The sequence below is a fragment of the Podarcis muralis genome, chromosome 16 (genome assembly GCF_964188315.1).
Source record: "Podarcis muralis chromosome 16, rPodMur119.hap1.1, whole genome shotgun sequence".
In the NCBI taxonomy this organism is placed as follows: Eukaryota; Metazoa; Chordata; class Lepidosauria; order Squamata; family Lacertidae; genus Podarcis; species Podarcis muralis.
In genome coordinates, this window is record NC_135670.1 from 40778377 (window position 1) to 40797664 (window position 19288).

The window sequence follows — 19288 nt, forward strand, 5'->3', positions numbered from 1 at the left end:
CTGTACCACATGCCAGAATTGGGCCTGAGCTGCGTGTCCCTGGGAAAGGTGCCTGCATTCTGGGGCAGCAGTGTTTGGGTGCCTGGAGGATCAAGGCAAAGAAGGGGACAACCTGGGGTCAGGGGTCCAGAACTGATCCTCACAGGATGTGAATGAAATATTGCTGGCTGCAACTGATCTTAGGACAAGAAGAAATCTTTAATCACTCCTTGCAAGGAGGCAGCCAGGAAGAAAGATGTTAATTAGAGTAAAAGATGTTGTGGCTTTTGAAGCCAGACTTCCTTTCTCTGAAGCAGGCCTCCTTTGTTTTTCCTTCACTGGAAACTCCAAAGATTTGCTTTCAGGCGTTCGGCTGCTGGCTTATTCTTAACAAGGCGGACAGGGTGGCTCTCTGGAGATGGAAGAATGAGCACCCAAAGGCTTTTCACCAAGCCTTTTGGAGAGGGCCATCTTGCTGACGCTGTTGAGCAGGAATTATGTACTTGGCTGCCCAATTTTTATTTCTGCCACAGTGAAACGGCTGCAGCTGCGGTCGGGTCCGTGGGCCTCCTGCCTGTCCCTTGCAGGGAAACCCTCTGGAAGGCTGGCAGCAGGAAGCGACAGCCTTTGAGGTGCTTGGTTGTTGGTCCCTGACCAGGATCTCTCACTTGGGGCTTACCCACACTTCCATTTGCTCCGCCACGTCCCCTCTGGTGGAATCTGCTGCTGAATTGGAGCAAACGTCAAACCGCAAGGGCTCTGAGCTGTGAAGAGCACCTGTGGAAAGGGAAGTGAGAAATGGGTGGGAATGTGGGGGTGCGCCAAGCAGGGGGCGGGGCTGTATGCTTTTTGGGCCATTAAGTGCTTCAGAGAGATGTTTTGGTTTTTCCTCTGCCCTCTCCTCCTCTTTGTCTGATGGAAACACCACGATGGTTCAGTGTTTAGTCCAGCAGGACTGACATTTTACTTGAGATTCTGAGATACCCACCAAGAGTGACAGTCAAGGGTGGTCCACCCCAAGGCTCTTTGCAAACAGAATGCCATTTCTGTTCTGCATGGAAATGGGTGGCTGGACTGAGCCTTGAGGGAAGGGCCTCCTGCAGCCTCTTCCTAGCATTTGCCAGCCTCAGGCCCACCACAGGGCATGTTCTGGCACATGTGAGGCAAGTGTGCCCCTTCCTCTCCAGGACCCTCCCCAAGAGCCATAGCAAGGGCTCCTAAGTCGAAGCAAGGAGACCTCCAGGTGTGTCTGGTCAGGGCACACACAGGCAAAGCAGCCAACCCAGCTAAAGCACCTGGAAGCCGGAAAAGGAGGAGGAGTTGGCCCCAGGAAAGCGGGGAGCGAAGGCCTGAGCCAACTATAGCACTGCAGTGGCAGCCTGGCCCCTCATGGCAGCCAGAGGAGGAAGGCTCAGCCCAGAGGGTGGCCCCAGTGTCTGCTGCAGGTCCTCTTCTCTGGCGATGCACCTTGACCATAGCAGGTGTGGGGCTTGCGTGCGCTGAGCAAAGCCGGTGCAAGGGGCTGGATTGCACGGTGCTCGCTGTGCATGGTGGAAGCAGCTCCTCAGAGCTGTGCCTTTTCTTCCCCCTCCAAGCTCTGCAGCAATCCTTGCTGGTTTGAGACTGTCTTTCTATGGCACTGGCAATGCATTGCCTGCTTACAAATTGGCCAGCAATTTGTTATGCAAATGATCCACACTCTGCTAGCGCAGTTTTCATGACAAAATTACAGGCTGAATGCTAATGAAGAGCCTGGGCCCTGAATCGAGCTTATTCCGCAGGGAGCTGCAGCTTCTAAGCCTCTGCTCTACAATCACTTTGCAGCCAACTATACTTGGCTCCTGCCAGGATTAACCCTGTAATCTGGTCACCTTCTTGCCACCAATTAAGCTGCTGTGGCCACAGCCACCCTGCTTCCCAAAGGGAGGGAAGGCACCGCTCACAGGGGGAGGAGGGTTTTTTGCTCCCCCTTGGGATCAATGAGCAGCAGGCAGGTAGCGGGAGCCCCTTGTGCAGCTGCAGCAGATGCTCCTGATGGTTGCGGAAGGGGAGTAGAAAGCAGATTCTGGGAGGGGCTGCTGCTCTTTGGGACCCCCCCCCACCACAAGAGAACCCTTTTGATTTCCAGTGTCAAGGCACTGCCCATCATGCAGCACAGCTAGCGACTCTCCATGTCTGGAGGCCCCAGATTAAATCCTGGTGTCTCCTGCAAAAGGCTCTCCTGTCACAAGAGCAGTGAAACTTTGGAAACTCTTACCTACGTGAAACTCTCACATTGTGAGAGGCTTTGGCGCAAAAGGGGATTCCTCCTGGTCCCACTGCCAGCCTGGCTGGTGGGTCTGGCCTGGAAGCTGTGGTGGAGAAGGGGTGCTTTCCACTAGCCCAAATTGGGCACTCTCCGGGGGGCTGCTAGCCCAGATTCTGCGCCTGTCTTTGGTGTTTCCCAGTCGTATGGGAGTCGACGAGCCCTTCTGTGTTGATGCCAGGTGGAGTAGACAATACAGGCTAGATGGCAAAATGGCCTGGCTGGAATAAGGTCCCTTCCACCAGCCCCCCTATGAGAGCTGGCAGAGCCTGGCCAGGAAGAGGAGCTCAGTCAAGACGTTGACCCCGCATGCGGCAGCTGTGCCAAAGGCGGATGCCCGCCAGGGATCCGTAAGAAAGGAATGGGAAATAAAAGTGCCATTGTGCAAATCTATTTTGAATACATACGACATACAGTTCTGGTCGCCTCACCTCAGGAAGGATGTTGTGGAGCTGGAAAAGGTTCTGGAAAGGGCAGCATGGGGGATCCTGGGGTTGGTGTAGCTCCCCGTGAAGAAAGGTTGCCGCAGTTGGGGAGCCAGATGGGGTGTGGAGACGAGATTCTCTGCGCTCCCTCAAGATGCAGTGATGGTTGCCAGGATGAACGGCCTCTGGTGGGGACTCCTGCTGCCGCCTGTGGCCCCATGGTGAGAGGGGGGTGCCCAGGGGCGTGCGTTCCCTCCCCCCGCCCCTTCGTTTTGCAGCTTGGCTCCCTTTCTTGTGGGCGGCTGCTGAGGGGCCGCTCTTCCCTCTGGGCTCCCTCTGCCTGATGCCCAGCAGTTGCTGCTCCAAACGCCTTTCCTCCCAGTCAGACCCAGAGGCTGGCAAGGAGAAGGAAGCGCCAAGGAGGCCCAAGAGGGCAGCCCCCTTGGCAAGGGCTCCCGGGCTTTGTGTGCTTCCAAAAGGCGAGGCACCTTGCAGAGATTCTCTTCTCCCGTCCCCTTCCTGCTGCTGGAGCCAAAGACAGGGGCTGGGGCCTTCCGAACCACCCCCATCTTGCAGAGCTCTGCTCCAGGGAAAGAGGCCTGAGTCACCCCGGCTGCACCGCCTGTTCCTGGAGGGTTGGGGAGAGCCTTCTTGCTATTCCTGGACGGCCTGATCTTCCTCCTGCGTCCTCACAAGGCATGCGTTGCTGGCAGGAAGCTGAGCTGTGTCCGCCATTGTTCTCCCTGAGCCCAGCCTGCGCTGACTGCTTGATATCCTTTGCTTCCACTGTGGGTGACTCTGCGTCCTGCCCCCCTCCCGCCAGTATCGGGCACAGGATGGGGTCAAATCACGCCTGGTGGGTGATCTTTTGTGACACCTCAAGGCTGGAGCGTTGGGGGATTTGCTGCCTTTTAGGGATCTTGGCCCAGCCCACCGGCTCTGACATTGGCAGGTGGGGTGTTTGGGTAGCATGTGGCTGAGCTGGGTCAGCTGATTCCCTTCTCTGTGCTGGGGGCAGTGCCCCTTTCCTGCCCCAAGATGTCTTCCACGCTGTGTGTGGCAGCGCTTTGAGCAGCCCACAGACTGCACACCAGCTGTCTCTGCCAGGGTCCTCAGTTTGGGTCCAGCAAAGGGGTCTGGAGCCTGGGCTGGGTGAGCACCCTCCTTGGCACCCTCCGTCCGGCTCCCTTCCTGCCCTCCCCATCTCTCTTCTCTCTGCTGCCTCTTCCGCCCAGTGGGCTCCTCACGAGTCAAAGCCTCTGGCCCTAATCTAATTGCTCTGCTGCTGGATTTGTACTACAGTGGCCTGTTTGGTTCAATAATAACACATTTATGCTAAAGGTTAATGAAATGAATTCTGCTTCCATCCAATTCATTAAAAATGGTTCTACAATCAACACTTGCTAATGGAAAAGAGATTAAAAATTCATGTCTATAAATTTCCCGTGTCATTTCTGATTTTTCTTAATCTCTGCCTCCGTGGACTGGCTCCTGAGAAAGCCTGAATGCCCTAATGGACAGCCACTTTGGGTATTAATTGCAAATCTGTTCCACTTGGGTAACAACAAAGGCGTGTGTGTGTGTGTGTGTGTGTGTGTGAGAGAGAGAGAGAGAGAGAGAGAGAGAGAGAGAGCGCATCCTGCCACATGCCTTGCATCCAGGCTATAGAAGCAGCTTGGGAAATGCCGCAAACTCTGTTCATAGAAATACTATTTCATGTAAAAGATTACGCCTGCTTTGTGGATGAATGTGCTGAAACCCTTGTGAGAGACACACATTTCAGATGTTAAGTAAGTGTACAAAGTTTAAGCATGGAAATCAGCACAAAACATGATGGAATGGCCTTCCATGATGGCGTTCCCGCGAGGTGAGGGCCCCATCTGAACGGTCTGCTTAAGGCAGCACCATGCCCCTTTAAGCCGCCCCGGCCTCCCCCAAGGAATGCTGGGGAGTGTAGTTGGGAGCGTTAGGAGGCTGCTCTTCCCCTGAGGCTCCTGGGCTGCTCCCTGCTGACCTTTGCCTTGTGTTGTTGCAGGCCTACTTCCGACAGGGTGTTGCCCTCCAGTACCTTGGGCGCCATGCCGATGCCCTGGCAGCCTTTGCCTCTGGCTTGGCTCAAGATCCCAAGAGTCTGCAGCTGCTGGTGGGGATGGTGGAAGCCGCCATGAAGTCTCCCATGCGAGGTGAGTGAGGGCCCCTGGGATTCCTGCCCAGCGCCGGCTGCACTGTGTTGTGCGGAAGGTCCCACAGGTTCACGCTTGCTTGCTTGCTTCCTTGCTTCCCCTGTGTTTGGCCCCAGCAGAACTTGGGAACTGTGCTTGCCAATGCAAACAAGGACCCAGCGCAGTCGGTAGGGGCCAGCCTCCCCCCCCCCCCCCGTGTTGTCAGCTTCATGGATGACAAGTGCAGCCACCTAAGGGGCTCCCTTTTGCATTGAGACATGTGGGGCACTGCCAGACTACCACGGTTGTTTTCCCACCTCCCCAATAGTCCTTTTGCCCTCCTTCCATATTCTCTTGCACCAGCCACCTCCTTCTTTGTGAGTTGAGTGCTGATGCCCTGAAGAGAGGTTGGAATGAAGTCTTCTGTCCATCTCTCTGATTGGGGAGCCTCTCAGGTGTGTTCCTGCTGTGGATGGAGGGTTTTCACTCTGTCCAGGCTTGGCCTAGTACTGCTAGGAGTCCCTTCCAACTCTCCCATGCTATGACTCTACCTGGAATGCTGCTGGGGATTGAATCTGGGGCCTTCTGTAGGCAGAGCAGATGTTCTACCTCAGAATCACGGCCTTTTCCTAAAAATCAGAGGTGGGGAACATCCAGGCCGCAGCCCAATCTTGGTCCACTGGGTGAGGGAAGGTCTAACTAAGTTGGCTTGCAAATCCATTTCTTTCAAACCATGGTATTTCCCCCCAAATATTCCCCCAAATATTTCCATTCTTCAAGACTTTCCCCCTCATTTTGTTCTTTAATTCTCACAGTTAGTATAGCCATCTCAGCATATTCCAAAATCTTCACGAGCAATTCTTCTTTGGTTGGGAGTTCTTCTTTCCATTTTTGTACGTAGACTATTCCTGCCACCGTTGTAGAATACGTAAACAAATTAATTCCTTTGGCAGCTCTGGACCAGTTATACCTAACAGAAAGGCCTCAGGATTCTTGGGAATCAGGTGTGAACCTGAGACTCCTCTGTCTTCCCTCAGCTGCAGCTGTCCTGGGTGGGTGTGTTTGCTTCTCCAAGGCGGAGGAAGGATGGTACATGAAGCCTGTCTCCCTTCCTCTCGCAGAGTCCCTGGAGCCAACCTATCAGCAGCTGCAGAAGATGAAGCTGGACAAGAGCCCTTTTGTGGTGGTCTCTGTGGTTGGCCAGGAGCTGCTGACGGCCGGCCACCACGGGGCCTCGGTGGTGGTCCTGGAAGCAGCCTTGAAGATTGGGACATGCAGCCTGAAACTGAGGGGCTCTGTCTTCTCAGCCCTGAGCAGCGCCTACTGGTCCCTGGGCAACACCGAGAAGAGTGCGGGCTACATGCAGCAGGACTTGGACGTGGCCAAGACTTTAGGTAGCCGTTTGGACCACCCGTCCCAACTTAGAGGGCAAGCGGGAGGAGGAGGAGGAGGAGGATGGCATGTTCAGCAGCATAGAAGCAGGTGGTGATGACAGGGTCTCTCTGGGGTGTCAGCAGGCCCTCAGAGGGCTGCAGGGGGTCTTTGCTCCATAGCCTCCCACACCGCAAGGAGGCTGGATCCATGCTCATCCTTGTGTGGAAAGGGTGGCTCATTTTCTGGAGCAGCCAAGGACCTTGCCTCTCCCTCGGAATCTGTAGTCTCTAGAGAGCGGGGTGAGGAACAGCTGCCCCCCTCCTCAAGCGGTGGGGCATCCTCGTTGTGCCTCTACACCCTACACAGCAGCTAGCTTTGAAAGTCTAGTGGCCAGGCAGGGGAGCATTGAAGGGATGCCGCTCGTCTCCAGGCAGATCACCTCTCTTGTGGCATTTGGGCTGGGAGAAAGCGAAAGACACCTGGTTGGTGGGGTGTGTGTTTGCGGTGAGAAGAGATGAGCATGGGTATTAGATGTGAATTTGCATGCATTTGCATAAATCTCTCTCTCTGGCTGCTCCTCACTCTTGTGTTTCTGCTTGCTTGCCATCCAGGTGACCAGATGGGTGAATGCCGAGCTCATGGCAATTTGGGCTCTGCATTCTTCTCCAAAGGAAATTACCGGGAGGCCTTGACAAACCACAGACATCAGCTGATGCTTGCCATGAAACTCAAGGACAGAGAGGTAGGTGGGGCTGGGCTGGGGGTGTCCTGCACTTCCAGGGAGGCAGCTCTTCTGGGCTCAGCTGCCTCTGCCGCTTCTTTCTGCCAGCTTAGAGGCGGCTGACATGGTAGAGCCTGGAGGTGTCGCCCTGGAATACACCCTATGAGCCATGCCAACAGAGCAGATTCTGAAGGGGCCCAGTGGGCACGTCTGGCCTTTGGTTCTGGGGTGGGGACTCTGAATTGTGTTTCTAAGAGCCAGCCACAAATCCCTCGCTCGCAGAATCGCTTTGGGACATGGGAAGAACAGCTGCCTTTGGGTGCTGGGAAAGTGTCCTTGCAGGGGTGGAGACCAGGCGCAGGCCAGCAGTGGAAAGTCTGACTGCTTGTGTCTGTACAAGAGGAGGCTGGCCGGCCGGCACCGTGACTGAGCAAGCCAGGATCAACACGGGGAGCTGCCTATGGCAAACGGCACAGCTTTGCCCCACTGCCTGTGTGTGGGGGCGGGGGGCGGGGGAGATGGGTGTTTTGTGCATCTCCAGCTTGCTTGGGCTTGGTGCAGGCCGGTGGATCTGGATTCTGCTTGATCACAATATTTTTTTCCATTTATGGCCCATCTGGGCACATAATTAGCAGCTATTGACAACAAACGGCTACTTGGATTGTGAGAACCCCGAGCCTCTTGGATTTCCTGTGGATGTAACCACAGGAAATTGCTTTGGCGCTTTCTGATGACATCACCCTGACCACAGGGCTTCCTCTGAATGCACAGCTGTTTTTCTTGGCCCCCTCTGCAGACTTCTCTGTAACACGCAGACTCTTATAATGTTGCAACGGTGCTGATGTGAATTCCACCAGAAGGGCTTGTTCTGGGCTGGCCTGGAATGAGGTAATGGTCACCCGGAATAGGAACGCTGGCCAAGCTCCTCCCGGAAGAGCCTTTTGCTGGGCAGCCTCTGCCGTACGGAAGAGGTTTCCGGAGGGCTCTGGGTCCCACCAGCAGCGGGCAAGCTGGTTTGGAGGCCACCCTCACCCACAGAATGAGCAAAGGGAGCAGGAAGGGAATGGCTCTGTGCCAGCTTCCTTTGGGATCAGAGAGGCTCTGAGTCCAGAGTTCCTGGAAATCGGTGAGGCAAGCGACGGCATGGCCCCCTCTGCCCCTCAGCACTGTTGCTTCCATCAGGGGGGGGGGAGTAGGACTGGCCTGTGGCGGGCGTGGCTCTTAATTATGATCCTTCCCATTATCTGGGAAGTGTTCTTTGGCTGCTACAGGAGTCCAGAGGTGGCGGAAACAAAGCCTTCAGATCGCTGGAACCTTTGCCTCACAATGGCTGTGGAGACCACAGAAATGCTGCAACATAATCAGCTCTCCCAGCTGTCAGGCCTTTCTAAGGTTACCAGATTTTTTTCAATGAATCTGGGGACACTTTTCAACTTCAATAGGAATGATTTTGTCAGGGGACTGATTTGTAAATCCGGGGACTGTCCCTGGGAAACGGGGACATCTGGTAACCTTACCTTGGATGCCTCTGATTACAGGATGCCCTGCTTTTAATAATAGCAAAGAGAGTGAGATGGAATCAGAGCCTGGCTCTGCGGAGACACGGGATTACTTGGTAGCGGGTGGCAGAGGAGGGGCCCTGGTTGCTGCAGGACTGGGCCCTTGAGGGGAAGACGATGGCTGCCTCTGGGGCAAAGGGCTGTGAGAGCCAGGTGCTCACCTGCCAGAGGACATTGACTGTCTCACCCTCTTTGGTCTTGTTAGGCAAAAGGGCTTGGATCTCAAGCAGGGCTCACTTCTCTGCCTTACAGTCTCGATGGCGTCTTTGTCCGAGGGACAAGGACATTTCTCAGTGCCTGCGATGCCTTTGGATGGAGCTTTGGAATATGAAGGCAGGGGCATCCTGCAGCAGCTTGGAGTGGGTGGCAGCGGTGGCCCCCTCACCATCTTCCCCTAGCCCCCTTCCTTGCTGGGCCATGGTGCTGGGGGGAGGGAGGCGGGGGCTGATGTTGCCATGCTTGCCTTGTGCTGGAAGAGAAGCCCCCTGAATTTTGAAGGGAAGGAGGGCTTTCTTTGTTTCAGCTCAGCTGTCTCCCCGCAAATCCTCCTCTCTCCCCTCCATTGTCTGGCCACCGTGTTGCACATTAATCATGGGGGAAGGCTGGAGAGCCTGACGAACGGCACCAGAGTTTGGCAGCCGCCTAATTGCTCTGCTGCTGTGGTGGAGCAGCCTGCTCTCCTCTTGCTCCTTGGGAGGAGGCCTGAGCCTCCTGGCTGGTGATGATCCAGGGCCTTTTCTCTCTGGATCCCTCGGCTTTGCTACTCGGCCTCCCGCTGCTCTCTGGGGACGTGATGCAGGCTGCTCGTTTCCTTTCCCTTGAAAGTTATGGCATCCTCTGAGTCGCCTCTCTGACGCTTGCCAAGGCAGCTGTTTCAGGGGGGTGCTGGCACCAGTGGGCGAGGTTGCCACCTACCACCTCTGCACAATTGGGGTGTGTTTGGGGGGGGGTGAGCCTTGGCGGTGAGTGTGTCTCTTCCCAGTTGGCATGGGCCTTTACTGGGACATATGGCAGAAAAGAACCAGCTGTGTGTGGCTGTCCCACAGCCAGCTTCCTCTGGGGGTGCCAAACACTTCTGAGACCTCAAATGCTGAGAACTTTTAAGAGGGAGCTTCTCGCTCCCGTGACATTTTGCTGTAAATAAAATACAGAGAGAAGGATGGAATGACCCAAGGATCCAGGCTGCCACCCTCATCTCCCTTCAGCATTGGCTGAAAATTCAAAAGGAGAGAAACTCCTGGGAAATTCTCTTGGCCTCTTGGTGCCCACAGAAATTTCCTTGTGTGAGGTCTGAATGGCTTCCCCTTTATACCACCACAGCTGAGGAAGGAGGCCTCCAGGGCTCTTCTGCACACCCCCTGTGAGAAGACAGAGCAGGGGGCTGGGGAAGTGGTGGCCTCCCCAGGCTAGCCTGCAGGTGCCAGAGGCTGGCCAGCCTGCCGCCTTGTGGTCAACCCTGTGGGGAGCGGATTTGGCGCCTGCCGCATTCCAGCCCAATGACAAGGGTCCGTGCCTAGAGCCTTGGCTGGGCGGCTGAGGGGGGGTGAGGGGATCAAAGCTGCCAGCAGAGTCATGGGGAGCAGATCCCCTTGAAGGAGCTATTAATCTGGCGCTTCCTCTCGACTGACTCAGCGTGGGGGTGAGCACCATCTTTGCCTCAGGCAGCCAGGTGTGATGGCCCAGCTCTTTGCCCTGGTGGCCTAGGCCTTGCGGAGGGAGGGTCTCACCATTGCCTTTGCCCCCTTGGCTTCCCCAGTTGGGTTTCTGCCTGGGCTGCCAGGAGGAAGAACTCTGGGTTCCCTTTGCACTGCGTGGAGCTACGGAGGAAGGAACGAGTGGCGAGAGAGCTGTGCTCAGTCCCCCAAAGGGAGCAATCAGAAGCGCATCCATCATGCGCTAATCTCTGCAGCTTACTCCCCTGCTGGCTGGGGGGGGGGGGGCTCTCCCTGCATCTTCATTATTTCACTTTCCATTTGTGGTGACAGGTTGAAGATGGCCAGCAAGTTGGTGAGCCAGACCAGGAAATGAAATCTCAGGGCAGGGGGGGGCGTTAGGCATTTTGGCAAAATTCAGTGTGTGTGTGGGGGGGCACTCCAAGGAAGCATGTGCTCTTGAGACCTTTTTTTGCAGGGCGTGGGGTGCTCATCCACACGGCAGTTGAATCGCTGAACTGTGAGCCTCCAGTTCCCATTCACAGCCCCAGGTGTTGCCATTTTGGCTCCTTCCTGGCTGTGTCTGCTTAGCCGCCCCCTCTCCCCATTCTGTCCCCCCCCAAAAACCCCCAGGCTGTCTGAGCAGGGCCAGATCTGGCAAGGCTAAAAGCTGCTCCCTGGGCTCTCCCCTCCCCGCTCCACTCACATCTGATTTGGGGGTGGGCTGAGGGTCGTTGCAGTGGATGGAGCTGGCGTCCCCTTCCTGCTCCTCAAGGAAACAGCTTGCTTTGAATGATTAATTTGCAGGAAGCAGGGTTTTATTTATTTATTTTTAAAGAAACCCATTCACCCTTGCATGGCCAAGGGTGTGTGGAGGCGGGTGTGTGTGTGTGATTCAGGACACTGCACAACAGCACTGCACAGCATCCCCCCTCCCATCCCTCAGGATTGGAGCAGATGTGAAGTGGGTTCCTCCCCCTCCTTCTGGATTTCCCCCCTGTGTGTGGGCTGACATGATAAAGGGAGTGGGATGAGGTTGATGCCCGAGGGAGGCCACTGATTAAGCAGAGACACCAGCCTCTCCAAGCGCACACCTGAAGCCACCTGGGCGTGGACAGGCCCCTTTGCCCCACCAGCCCCTTCCTGCCTTCACTCCATTTTCTCTTCTGAGGGGTGGACCGTAATGGAGGCTGGCGCGGCCTCAGGGTGGGAGGGCTTCTGGGGGCACCTTTTCTTCCCAGAGGAGCTAGTGCCAAGAGACAGAGCCCAGCAGAGGGTTTGCCCGGCAAGAGCCATGCTTTGTCTGAGGGCACATGAAGTCAGTTGCAGGCCCATGCGCTGCAGGGTGTGCCAGAGGCTCCCTGCCCTCTGCTCTTGGCCTTCAGTCTCAGCACCCAGGACAGCCCCGGGTTGCAAACCATTGGGTGGGTCTTGCTCCAGGGTGAAAAATCTGATCCTTCTGCCCAGCTGGCTAAGGCGGCCTCTTCTGGGCTTGGCAGGGATTCTGAAATGCAGGAAATTAAGAAAATGCCTGTCTATGATAGCTGATCTCTGCTTTTAAATGTTTGCATGGTTTTTATTGTATTTAGGCAGGTTTGTTATAAGCCGCTATCAGTATATATTTTTATGAATAGTGGTATACAAATGTTTTATAAATGGAATAAATAAACATTCCCCTGGTGAGAAGAGGTCCACCTCCTCCCCGCAGGGCTCCGTGAGATGCCCCCTGCCACTGTTGGCTGTCCCAGGGACTTTCCTCCAGGGGGTGGCCTGGATGGCTGGGCCTTGACTCCTTTTGGCACACGGGGCTCTGTGCCATAGGGGGAGGCACAGGGGCAGGCGCAGCCATGCCGCTGACAGCGACAGCCTTGGCTGGCCAGGAGGGTTCAGTTCTGAGTCACCTTTGACAACTCGGGAGCTGCCTCCGCCAGCGCCTTCTGTCAAAAAACAAAGCAACTGGAGAGCCTATGAAGTTGCTGACTCGCTTGCAAGTCCTTGGGGGGGGGCATGTCTGCAGGGCTGTGTGTGGTCTTCCCTCAGGCGTGGGTTGCCACTGGCTCTCCTCGCACGAAGTCTCTCATTTTGCATGTCCCGCCAGTTGCAGAAGCAGAGCTGGGCTAGTTTGTCCTTTGCACAGGAATGCTACGTGGTACCTCTTTGCCCAAGTGCAGCCAAGCAGGGGGGCTTTGTTAGCCATGATAACAGAAAGAAACGGAGGCCTGCTGTGGCTTTGTGCATGTGTGCCAGGGGAGTAGCACAGCGCCCCAGTTGCTGCCCTCTCCATGGGCTTGTGAAGAGCTTCCCACTCTGCCCTGTGCTGGCCCTGCGTCTGGGCTTGTGGGGGCTGTTTGGAGGGCAGGGAGCCCTGGTGGTTCTGTGGGGCTCACCCCTTTCTCTGCTCCCTCTGCCTCTCCCCTGCAGGCAGCCTCCTCGGCCCTCAGCAGCCTGGGCCACGTCTACACGGCCATTGGGGACTACCCCAATGCCTTGGCCAGCCATAAGCAGTGCGTGCTCCTGGCCAAGCAAGGGAAGGACGATCTCTCCGAGGCCCGGGAGCTGGGCAACATGGGGGCCGTCTACATCGCCATGGGCGACTTTGAGAACGCCGTGCAGTGCCACGAGCAGCACCTGGCCATCGCCAAAGCCCTGGGCTGCCGGCGGGAGGAAGCCCGTGCCTACAGTAACCTGGGCAGCGCTTACCACTACCGCCGAAACTTTGACAAGGCCATGTCTTACCACAACCACGTTTTGGAGCTGGCCCAGGAGCTGGAGGAGAAGTCCATCGAGATGCGTGCCTACGCCGGCCTGGGCCACGCTGCCCGCTGCATGCAGGACCTGGAGCGGGCCAAGCAGTACCACGGGGAGCAGCTCAGCATCGCCGAGAGCCTGCAGGATCGAGCCGCCCAGGGGCGCGCCTCCTCCAACCTGGGTGAGCTGCTTCTGCCTTTCTGCCTGACCCCAGCCCAGTGAGGAGGAGGGGGCCCTGTGGGGCAGAGGCGGTGGCAGGAGGGTGCAATGCTCCCTCAGAAAAGAAGTAGGCGGGCAATGTGGGGCTGTCCAGGAGGCTCCACGGGGGGCTTATTGAGCTTGGTCTGTGATGTGGGGGCTCCATTTGACAGGCACTTCAAGGACTGGTGCAGATTTGCATGAAATTGGCATGTGCTTATTTGTATGTGTCAGCTGGGGAATTAGAACGGAGGTGGCCCCTTGTCCTCACATCTGTAGAAGACCAGGAACAAGAGAGAGAGGAGAGAGACCCTCTGCTGCTCCTTCCCTTCTCCAGACAACAGCACCAGCCGTGGGTTGGGCGTGGGGCAGGAGCAGAGGAGTGTCTCTGGGCAGCCATGGAACACATCAGACCTTTTCAGCCCCAGCCCCCTCTGCTGCTCAGCACCAGGTTCTGGATGTGTGCAGAATTTTCCAGATTGCTGGCAGAGGAGCACCTAGTTTGGGATGTTTCTAAGGAGGGTTTCGGGTTCCCTGGAATTTAATAACAGACCTAGAATCATGGAATCAGAGAGTTGGAAGGGGACCCTGGCTATCATCTAGTCCACCCCCTGCAATGCAGGACTCTCGCCTAAAGCATCCCCGACAGATGGGCATCCAACCTCTGCTTGGAAACCTCCAAGGAAGGAAGGCCCAGCACCTCTCATGGTTGTGCTTCCCTGCTGCTCAGGGAGGCTCCCAGCCTGTGAGCCCACCTGCACTCTTTTCTCTTTGTTTGGAAAATATATTTATTATTTTACATTGATTAGATCAAATGGCATACAATTTACATCAAAATTTATTTATTTATTTACCTTGGTGACTTTCCATCCTTTATTCTGTGATGGTCTAATTCTCTCTCTGGTTCCCTCCTGCCTGTCTATTTACCGAAATCCTATATTACAATCTTTTCTGTTTTCTTTCCATTGCTCGTAAGTCAAAACCTGCTTGAAATTTTATGTGGCTGTATTGTCTTCTTCTATAGACTGAGCACTCCAGTAGCTAGAGTAGCTTGAGCTTCCTCCTTGGTTGGGATTTCTGGGGTTTTCCATTTTGGTGCCCAGAGTCCTCTAGCTGCTGTGCTGGCCTACAAAAGCAACTTTGCCAGCCTGTTTGTGCTCCTTCCTGGCAGGGATCATCCATCAGATGAAGGGCGACTACGAGGCGGCCTTGAAGCTGCACAAGGTCCACCTTTCCATTGCGCAGGAGCTGAACGACTACGCGGCGCAGGGCCGGGCCTACGGGAATATGGGCAATGCCTACAACGCCTTGGGCCTCTTTGACCAGGCGGTCAAGTACCACCGGCAGGAGCTGCAGATCTCCATGGAGGTGAACGACCGAGCCTCCCAGGCCTCCACCCACGGCAACCTGGCGGTGGCCTACCAAGCCCTGGGTGCGCACGACCGGGCCCTGCAGCACTACCAGAACCACCTCAACATCGCCCGGGAGCTGCGGGACATCCAGAGCGAAGCCCGGGCCCTGGGCAACCTGGGGAACTTCCACTGCTCCCGGGGGGAGTTTGCCCAGGCAGCCCCCTACTATGAGCAGTACCTGCAGCTGTCCCCGGAGCTGCAGGACATGGAGGGGGAGGGCAAGGTGTGCCACAACCTGGGCTATGCCCATTACTGCCTGGGCAACTATGAGGAGGCCGTCAAGTACTACGAGCAAGACCTGGCCCTCGCCAAGGACCTGCATGACAAGCTGAGCCAGGCCAAAGCCTACTGCAACCTGGGCCTGGCCTTCAAGGCACTGGCCTGCTTTGGCAAGGCTGAGGAGTGCCAGAAGTACCTCCTGTCCCTGGCCCAGTCGCTCAGCAATGCCCAGGCCAAGTTCCGGGCGCTGGGCAACCTGGGCGACCTCTCCATCTGCAAGAAGGACGTGGCTGGTGCCGTCAAGTTCTACGAGCAGCAGCTGAGCCTGGCGCACCAGGCCACGGACCGGAGGCTGGAGGCCAGCGCCTATGCAGCCCTGGGCGCCGCCTACCGCCTGCTGCAGAAGCACGACAAGGCCCTGGGCTACCACACGCAGGAACTGGAGGTATACCAGGAGCTGGGCGAGGCCCTGGGCGAGTGCCGCGCACACGGGCACCTGGCCGCTGTCTACATGGCCCTGGGCAAGTTCACCATGGCCTTCAAGTGCTACGAGGAGCAGCTGGAGCTGGGGCAGAAGCTGAAGGACCCCGGTATTGAGGCCCAGGTCTACGGCAACATGGGCATCACCAAGATGAACATGGGCGCCATGGAGGAGGCCATCGGCTACTTTGAGCAGCAGCTGGCCACCCTGCAGCAGCTGAGTGGCACGGAGGCCGTGCTGGACCGGGGAAGGGCCTTCGGGAGCCTGGGCGACTGCTACGAGGCCCTGGGCGACTTCGAGGAGGCCGTCAAATACTATGAGCAGTACCTGTCCGTGGCACAGAGCCTGAACCGTGTGCAGGACCAGGTCAAGGCCTACCGGGGCCTGGGCAATGGGCACAGGTAAGGCGGAGGCAGCGGGGAGGGGAGTCCCAAGGGATGCATGAGCAGCTCCCCAGTTAGGGGTCAGGGGAGGGGGAAAGGCTCTGGGCGGTGATGTGGCCTTTCCAGAGGGGGACCCGGAACGGGATGGCCCAATAGATCTGTGGTCCCGGCTCTGTCCCATAGAAAGAAAGGGTCTGCCTTCCTCCGTTGCCGCGGAGCCCAAGGGGTGGATTTCAGGGCTCAAAGGCGGGTGGGAGGAGGCTGGCACAGAAGCTGCCTGCCCCCGGCAGCCTCCTTCCCAAAGCCTTAGTGAGAGTAATGCTGGCTGTGTCCCCCCCCCCCAGGGCAATGGGGAGCTTGCAGCAGGCCCTGGTGTGCTTTGAGAAGAGGCTGGTGGTGGCTCACGAGCTCGGGGAGGCGTTTGACAAGGCCCAGGCCTACGGGGAGCTGGGCGCCCTGCACAGCCAGCTGGGCAACTCGGAGCAGGCCATCTCCTGCCTGGAGCGCCAGCTGGGCATCGCGCGGGAGATGAAGGATCAGGCCCTGGAGGGGAGCGCCGCCTGCGGCTTGGGCAGCATCTACCAACAGATGGCTGAATATGACACGGCCCTGCAGTACCACCAGCTGGACCTCCAGATTGCGGAGGAGACCCACAACGCGGCCAGCCAGGGCCGGGCCTATGGCAACCTGGGCCTAACCTACGAGTCCCTTGGCACCTACGAGAGAGCAGTGGTCTACCAGGAGCAGCATCTGAGCATCGCGGCCCAGATGAATGACCTGGTGGCCAAAACTGCCTCCTACAGCAGCCTGGGCAGGACCCACCACGCCCTCCAGAACTACTCCCAAGCCGTGATGTACCTGCAGGAAGGTGAGCAAGCTGGCGGGGGAGGGGGGCAGCACGGCCAGGCCAGGCCAGGCTGCCTGGAAATATTCAGGAGAACTAAGGCCTTGTGGGCAGTCCCTCCATAGCCTGCATGTGTCCAGGGAGCTCCTTTGAGAAACCCTGACTGGATACAGGGGTGTCCACAGTGGGGAGGAAGAGGCAGCAGAGGAGGAGCTCAGCATCGTACTGTGGCAGCTGTTCCATCAGGACCAGCATTTCAGCTTGCACGCTGATGTGTGTGCGTGAGAGAGAGGGGGTCTCCTGACCTCCCCAGAGCCAATTTGGGGGCAGGATGCAAGGAAAGCGCAGAGGAAGAGGGTTTGGGTCTGGGCTCCTGGTGGTGGACAACCGGACACACCCAGAGGAGGGGAAGAGCTGGGAGCTACTGGAGCCTGGGAGCTACTGGAGGGCGAGGAAAAGGAGTACACAAGCCGGTGCCCCAGCCCAGACCAAAGACGGGAGTCAGGCTTAGCAGCTTCACCACAGAGACCCCCTGCCAGCTCCTCGCACTCGCAGATCCAGCGTTTGCTCCACATAACAGACAGAGGGTCCCTTGGGGCTCACTGTAGACAGAGGGAGGGGCGCGACACAGAGGGAAGGAAGTGAAGGGGAAGGTGCAAGATAGTCTGAGCAACTAGGAGTGTATCTCTGGAGCCTCCATGTGGATTCTATTCTGATTCCTTAATAAAATGACTATTGGCAAGTTAGCTGGTGTTACCTTCCCTCTCTCCCTGCGGGACCCCTGAGTAGATTCCCTGCCCAGGAGGCAGCGTGGAAGTGCTGGGGGGCAGGGGGGACGGGTCTTGTTCTCCATGGAGCCCTTGCCTGGCTCCTGGGTGTCCAGAGGGGCGGGGGCATTTTTCTGCCCTGCGCTGGAGCTGGGACCCAGGATTTGTGGGCACCTCTTGCATCCTGTGGGAGAGACTGCGCCTGCTCCTCCTCTGGCTCTTGGGGCCCCGCCGCTTGTGGCTGACAAGAGGGAGAGGCAGGTTCCCAGTTCCTGAGAGGCCAGCTGGGCCAAGGGGGCTGCAGGGGGCTGGAGGGGCCAAGTAAGGAGGGTGGCTTCTGGGTCTGGCTGGTTGAAGAATCCGCATGAGTCAGAGAGCAGAGCCCCACAGCTGCTGGGGCTTTCTGCAGCAGGGGGCGAGGCTCACCCTGCCCTTCCTTTCTCCTGCAGGGCTGAGGCTGGCGGAGCAGCTGGGCCGCAGGGAGGATGAAGCCAGGATCCGGCACGGCCTGGGCCTTTCGCTCTGGGCTAGTGGGAATCTGGAGGAGGCTCAGCACCAGGTGAGCACCAGGGAGCAGGGGAGGAGGTCCCTCAGCCCCTGCAGATGATCCCAGGTGATCCATGGGCCATGCTCCGTGGTGCCCCATCCGCCCTTGGCAGCCCTGGTTTGGGCAGCTCAGCTGAGCTTCAGGATTCTGCCTCCGCTTGACGGGCTGCCCCCTCCCCCTTGCCCCACAGCTCTACCGGGCCTCCGCCCTTTTTGAGACCATCCGGCATGAGGTGCAGCTCAGCACAGACTACAAGCTCTCCCTCTTTGACCTCCAGACGTCCTCCTACCAGGCCCTGCAGCGGGTGCTGGTGAGTCTAGGTAAGAGAGGGCAGCACCCGGGGGAGGGGGGCATTGGGGCAGATCTTCCTGCCCTGGGCCCGGGGGGAAGAGTGCTGCAGATTTAGCAGTGCTGTGGGTGGGGAGGGCAGGGTTCTCCTTACCTTCTCGTTTCCACAAGCGTGTCAGGCAGGTGCATTGCTCCGGGATACCCCTCCCCCGGCAGCATGAGCCTCATGTGTGGCTCCGCCTCCTTCCTCCCCACAGGGCACCACGATGAGGCTCTGGCCGTGGCGGAGAGAGGCCGCACAAGAGCCTTTGCTGACCTGCTGGTGGAGCGCCAGACAGGCCAGCAGGAGTCGGACCCCTATTCCCCCGTGACGGTTGATCAGGTCCTGGAAGTGGTGAACGGGCAGCGGGGGCTGGTTCTGTACTATTCCTTGGCTGCAGGGCACCTTTACAGCTGGCTCCTGGCTCCTGGGGCAGGTAAGTCACAGGGGCGGGGTGTGTGTGTGTGTGTGCCAGGTAGGGCTGGGCGATATATCTGCTTTTCAACATCGTGATATATCACCAGTTCAAACACACTGCTCTTCAGTTGGGAGAAAGCCACACTCGCAGAGCTCAGGTGATGCTGGATTTCGGCATCAGTGTGCAAAGATAACTGCCCTGGTAGGAGAAGTGATCAACATTTTCCAGCGTTACACCGTTGAGTTGGATTTGTGGTGCTGCAGAGGGATTGTTTTGTGCTTGTTGGTGCAGCACTTTGGTGTACTAGAAGAAGCAAAGCTCACCAGTGTCAAAGCAATGATTCTTCAACACCAACTTCACTGGACTGATCCTGTTGTGCAGAGGCCTGATTATCGTCTTCCAAAGCAACTATTCTATTCCGAACTTAAAAATGGATAGTGTTTAAAGACTCTCGAGGAAATCTAAAAAAATGTATAAACACAGACAACTGGGAAACACTGGCCTGCGAGCACTCCAGTTGGAGAACAGCCTTTACCAAAGGTGTCATGGACTTTGAAAACGTTCGAACTCAGGACGAAAGAGGAAGGCACATTTGGCAAACCCTCATCGTGATTAACTCCCGCCCGGAAACCTATGTCCCCACTGTGGAAGGACATGTGGATCCAGAATTGGCCTCCGCAGTCACGTACTGACTTACTGTTAAGACCATGTTCATGGAAGACAATCTTACTCAGCTATGAGTATCACCGAAGAAACCACCAGCTAA

General features: G+C 57.1%; 1 protein-coding gene across 4 annotated transcripts in view; it reads left to right on the forward strand.

Annotated features, from left to right (window-relative positions):
• TTC28 (tetratricopeptide repeat domain 28) overlaps positions 1-19288 on the forward strand; it is a 108859-nt gene that overhangs the window by 71799 nt on the left and 17772 nt on the right. For all 4 annotated transcript variants that reach the window (XM_077920538.1, XM_028711076.2, XM_077920540.1 and 1 more), the window contains 9 exons: positions 4745-4892; positions 5993-6265; positions 6857-6987; positions 12599-13106; positions 14295-15636; positions 15963-16486; positions 17679-17788; positions 17967-18096; positions 18322-18540. In XM_077920538.1, coding sequence (XP_077776664.1) covers positions 4745-4892; positions 5993-6265; positions 6857-6987; positions 12599-13106; positions 14295-15636; positions 15963-16486; positions 17679-17788; positions 17967-18096; positions 18322-18540 — 3385 coding nt within the window. The remainder of the gene's footprint in view (positions 1-4744; positions 4893-5992; positions 6266-6856; positions 6988-12598; positions 13107-14294; positions 15637-15962; positions 16487-17678; positions 17789-17966; positions 18097-18321; positions 18541-19288) is intronic.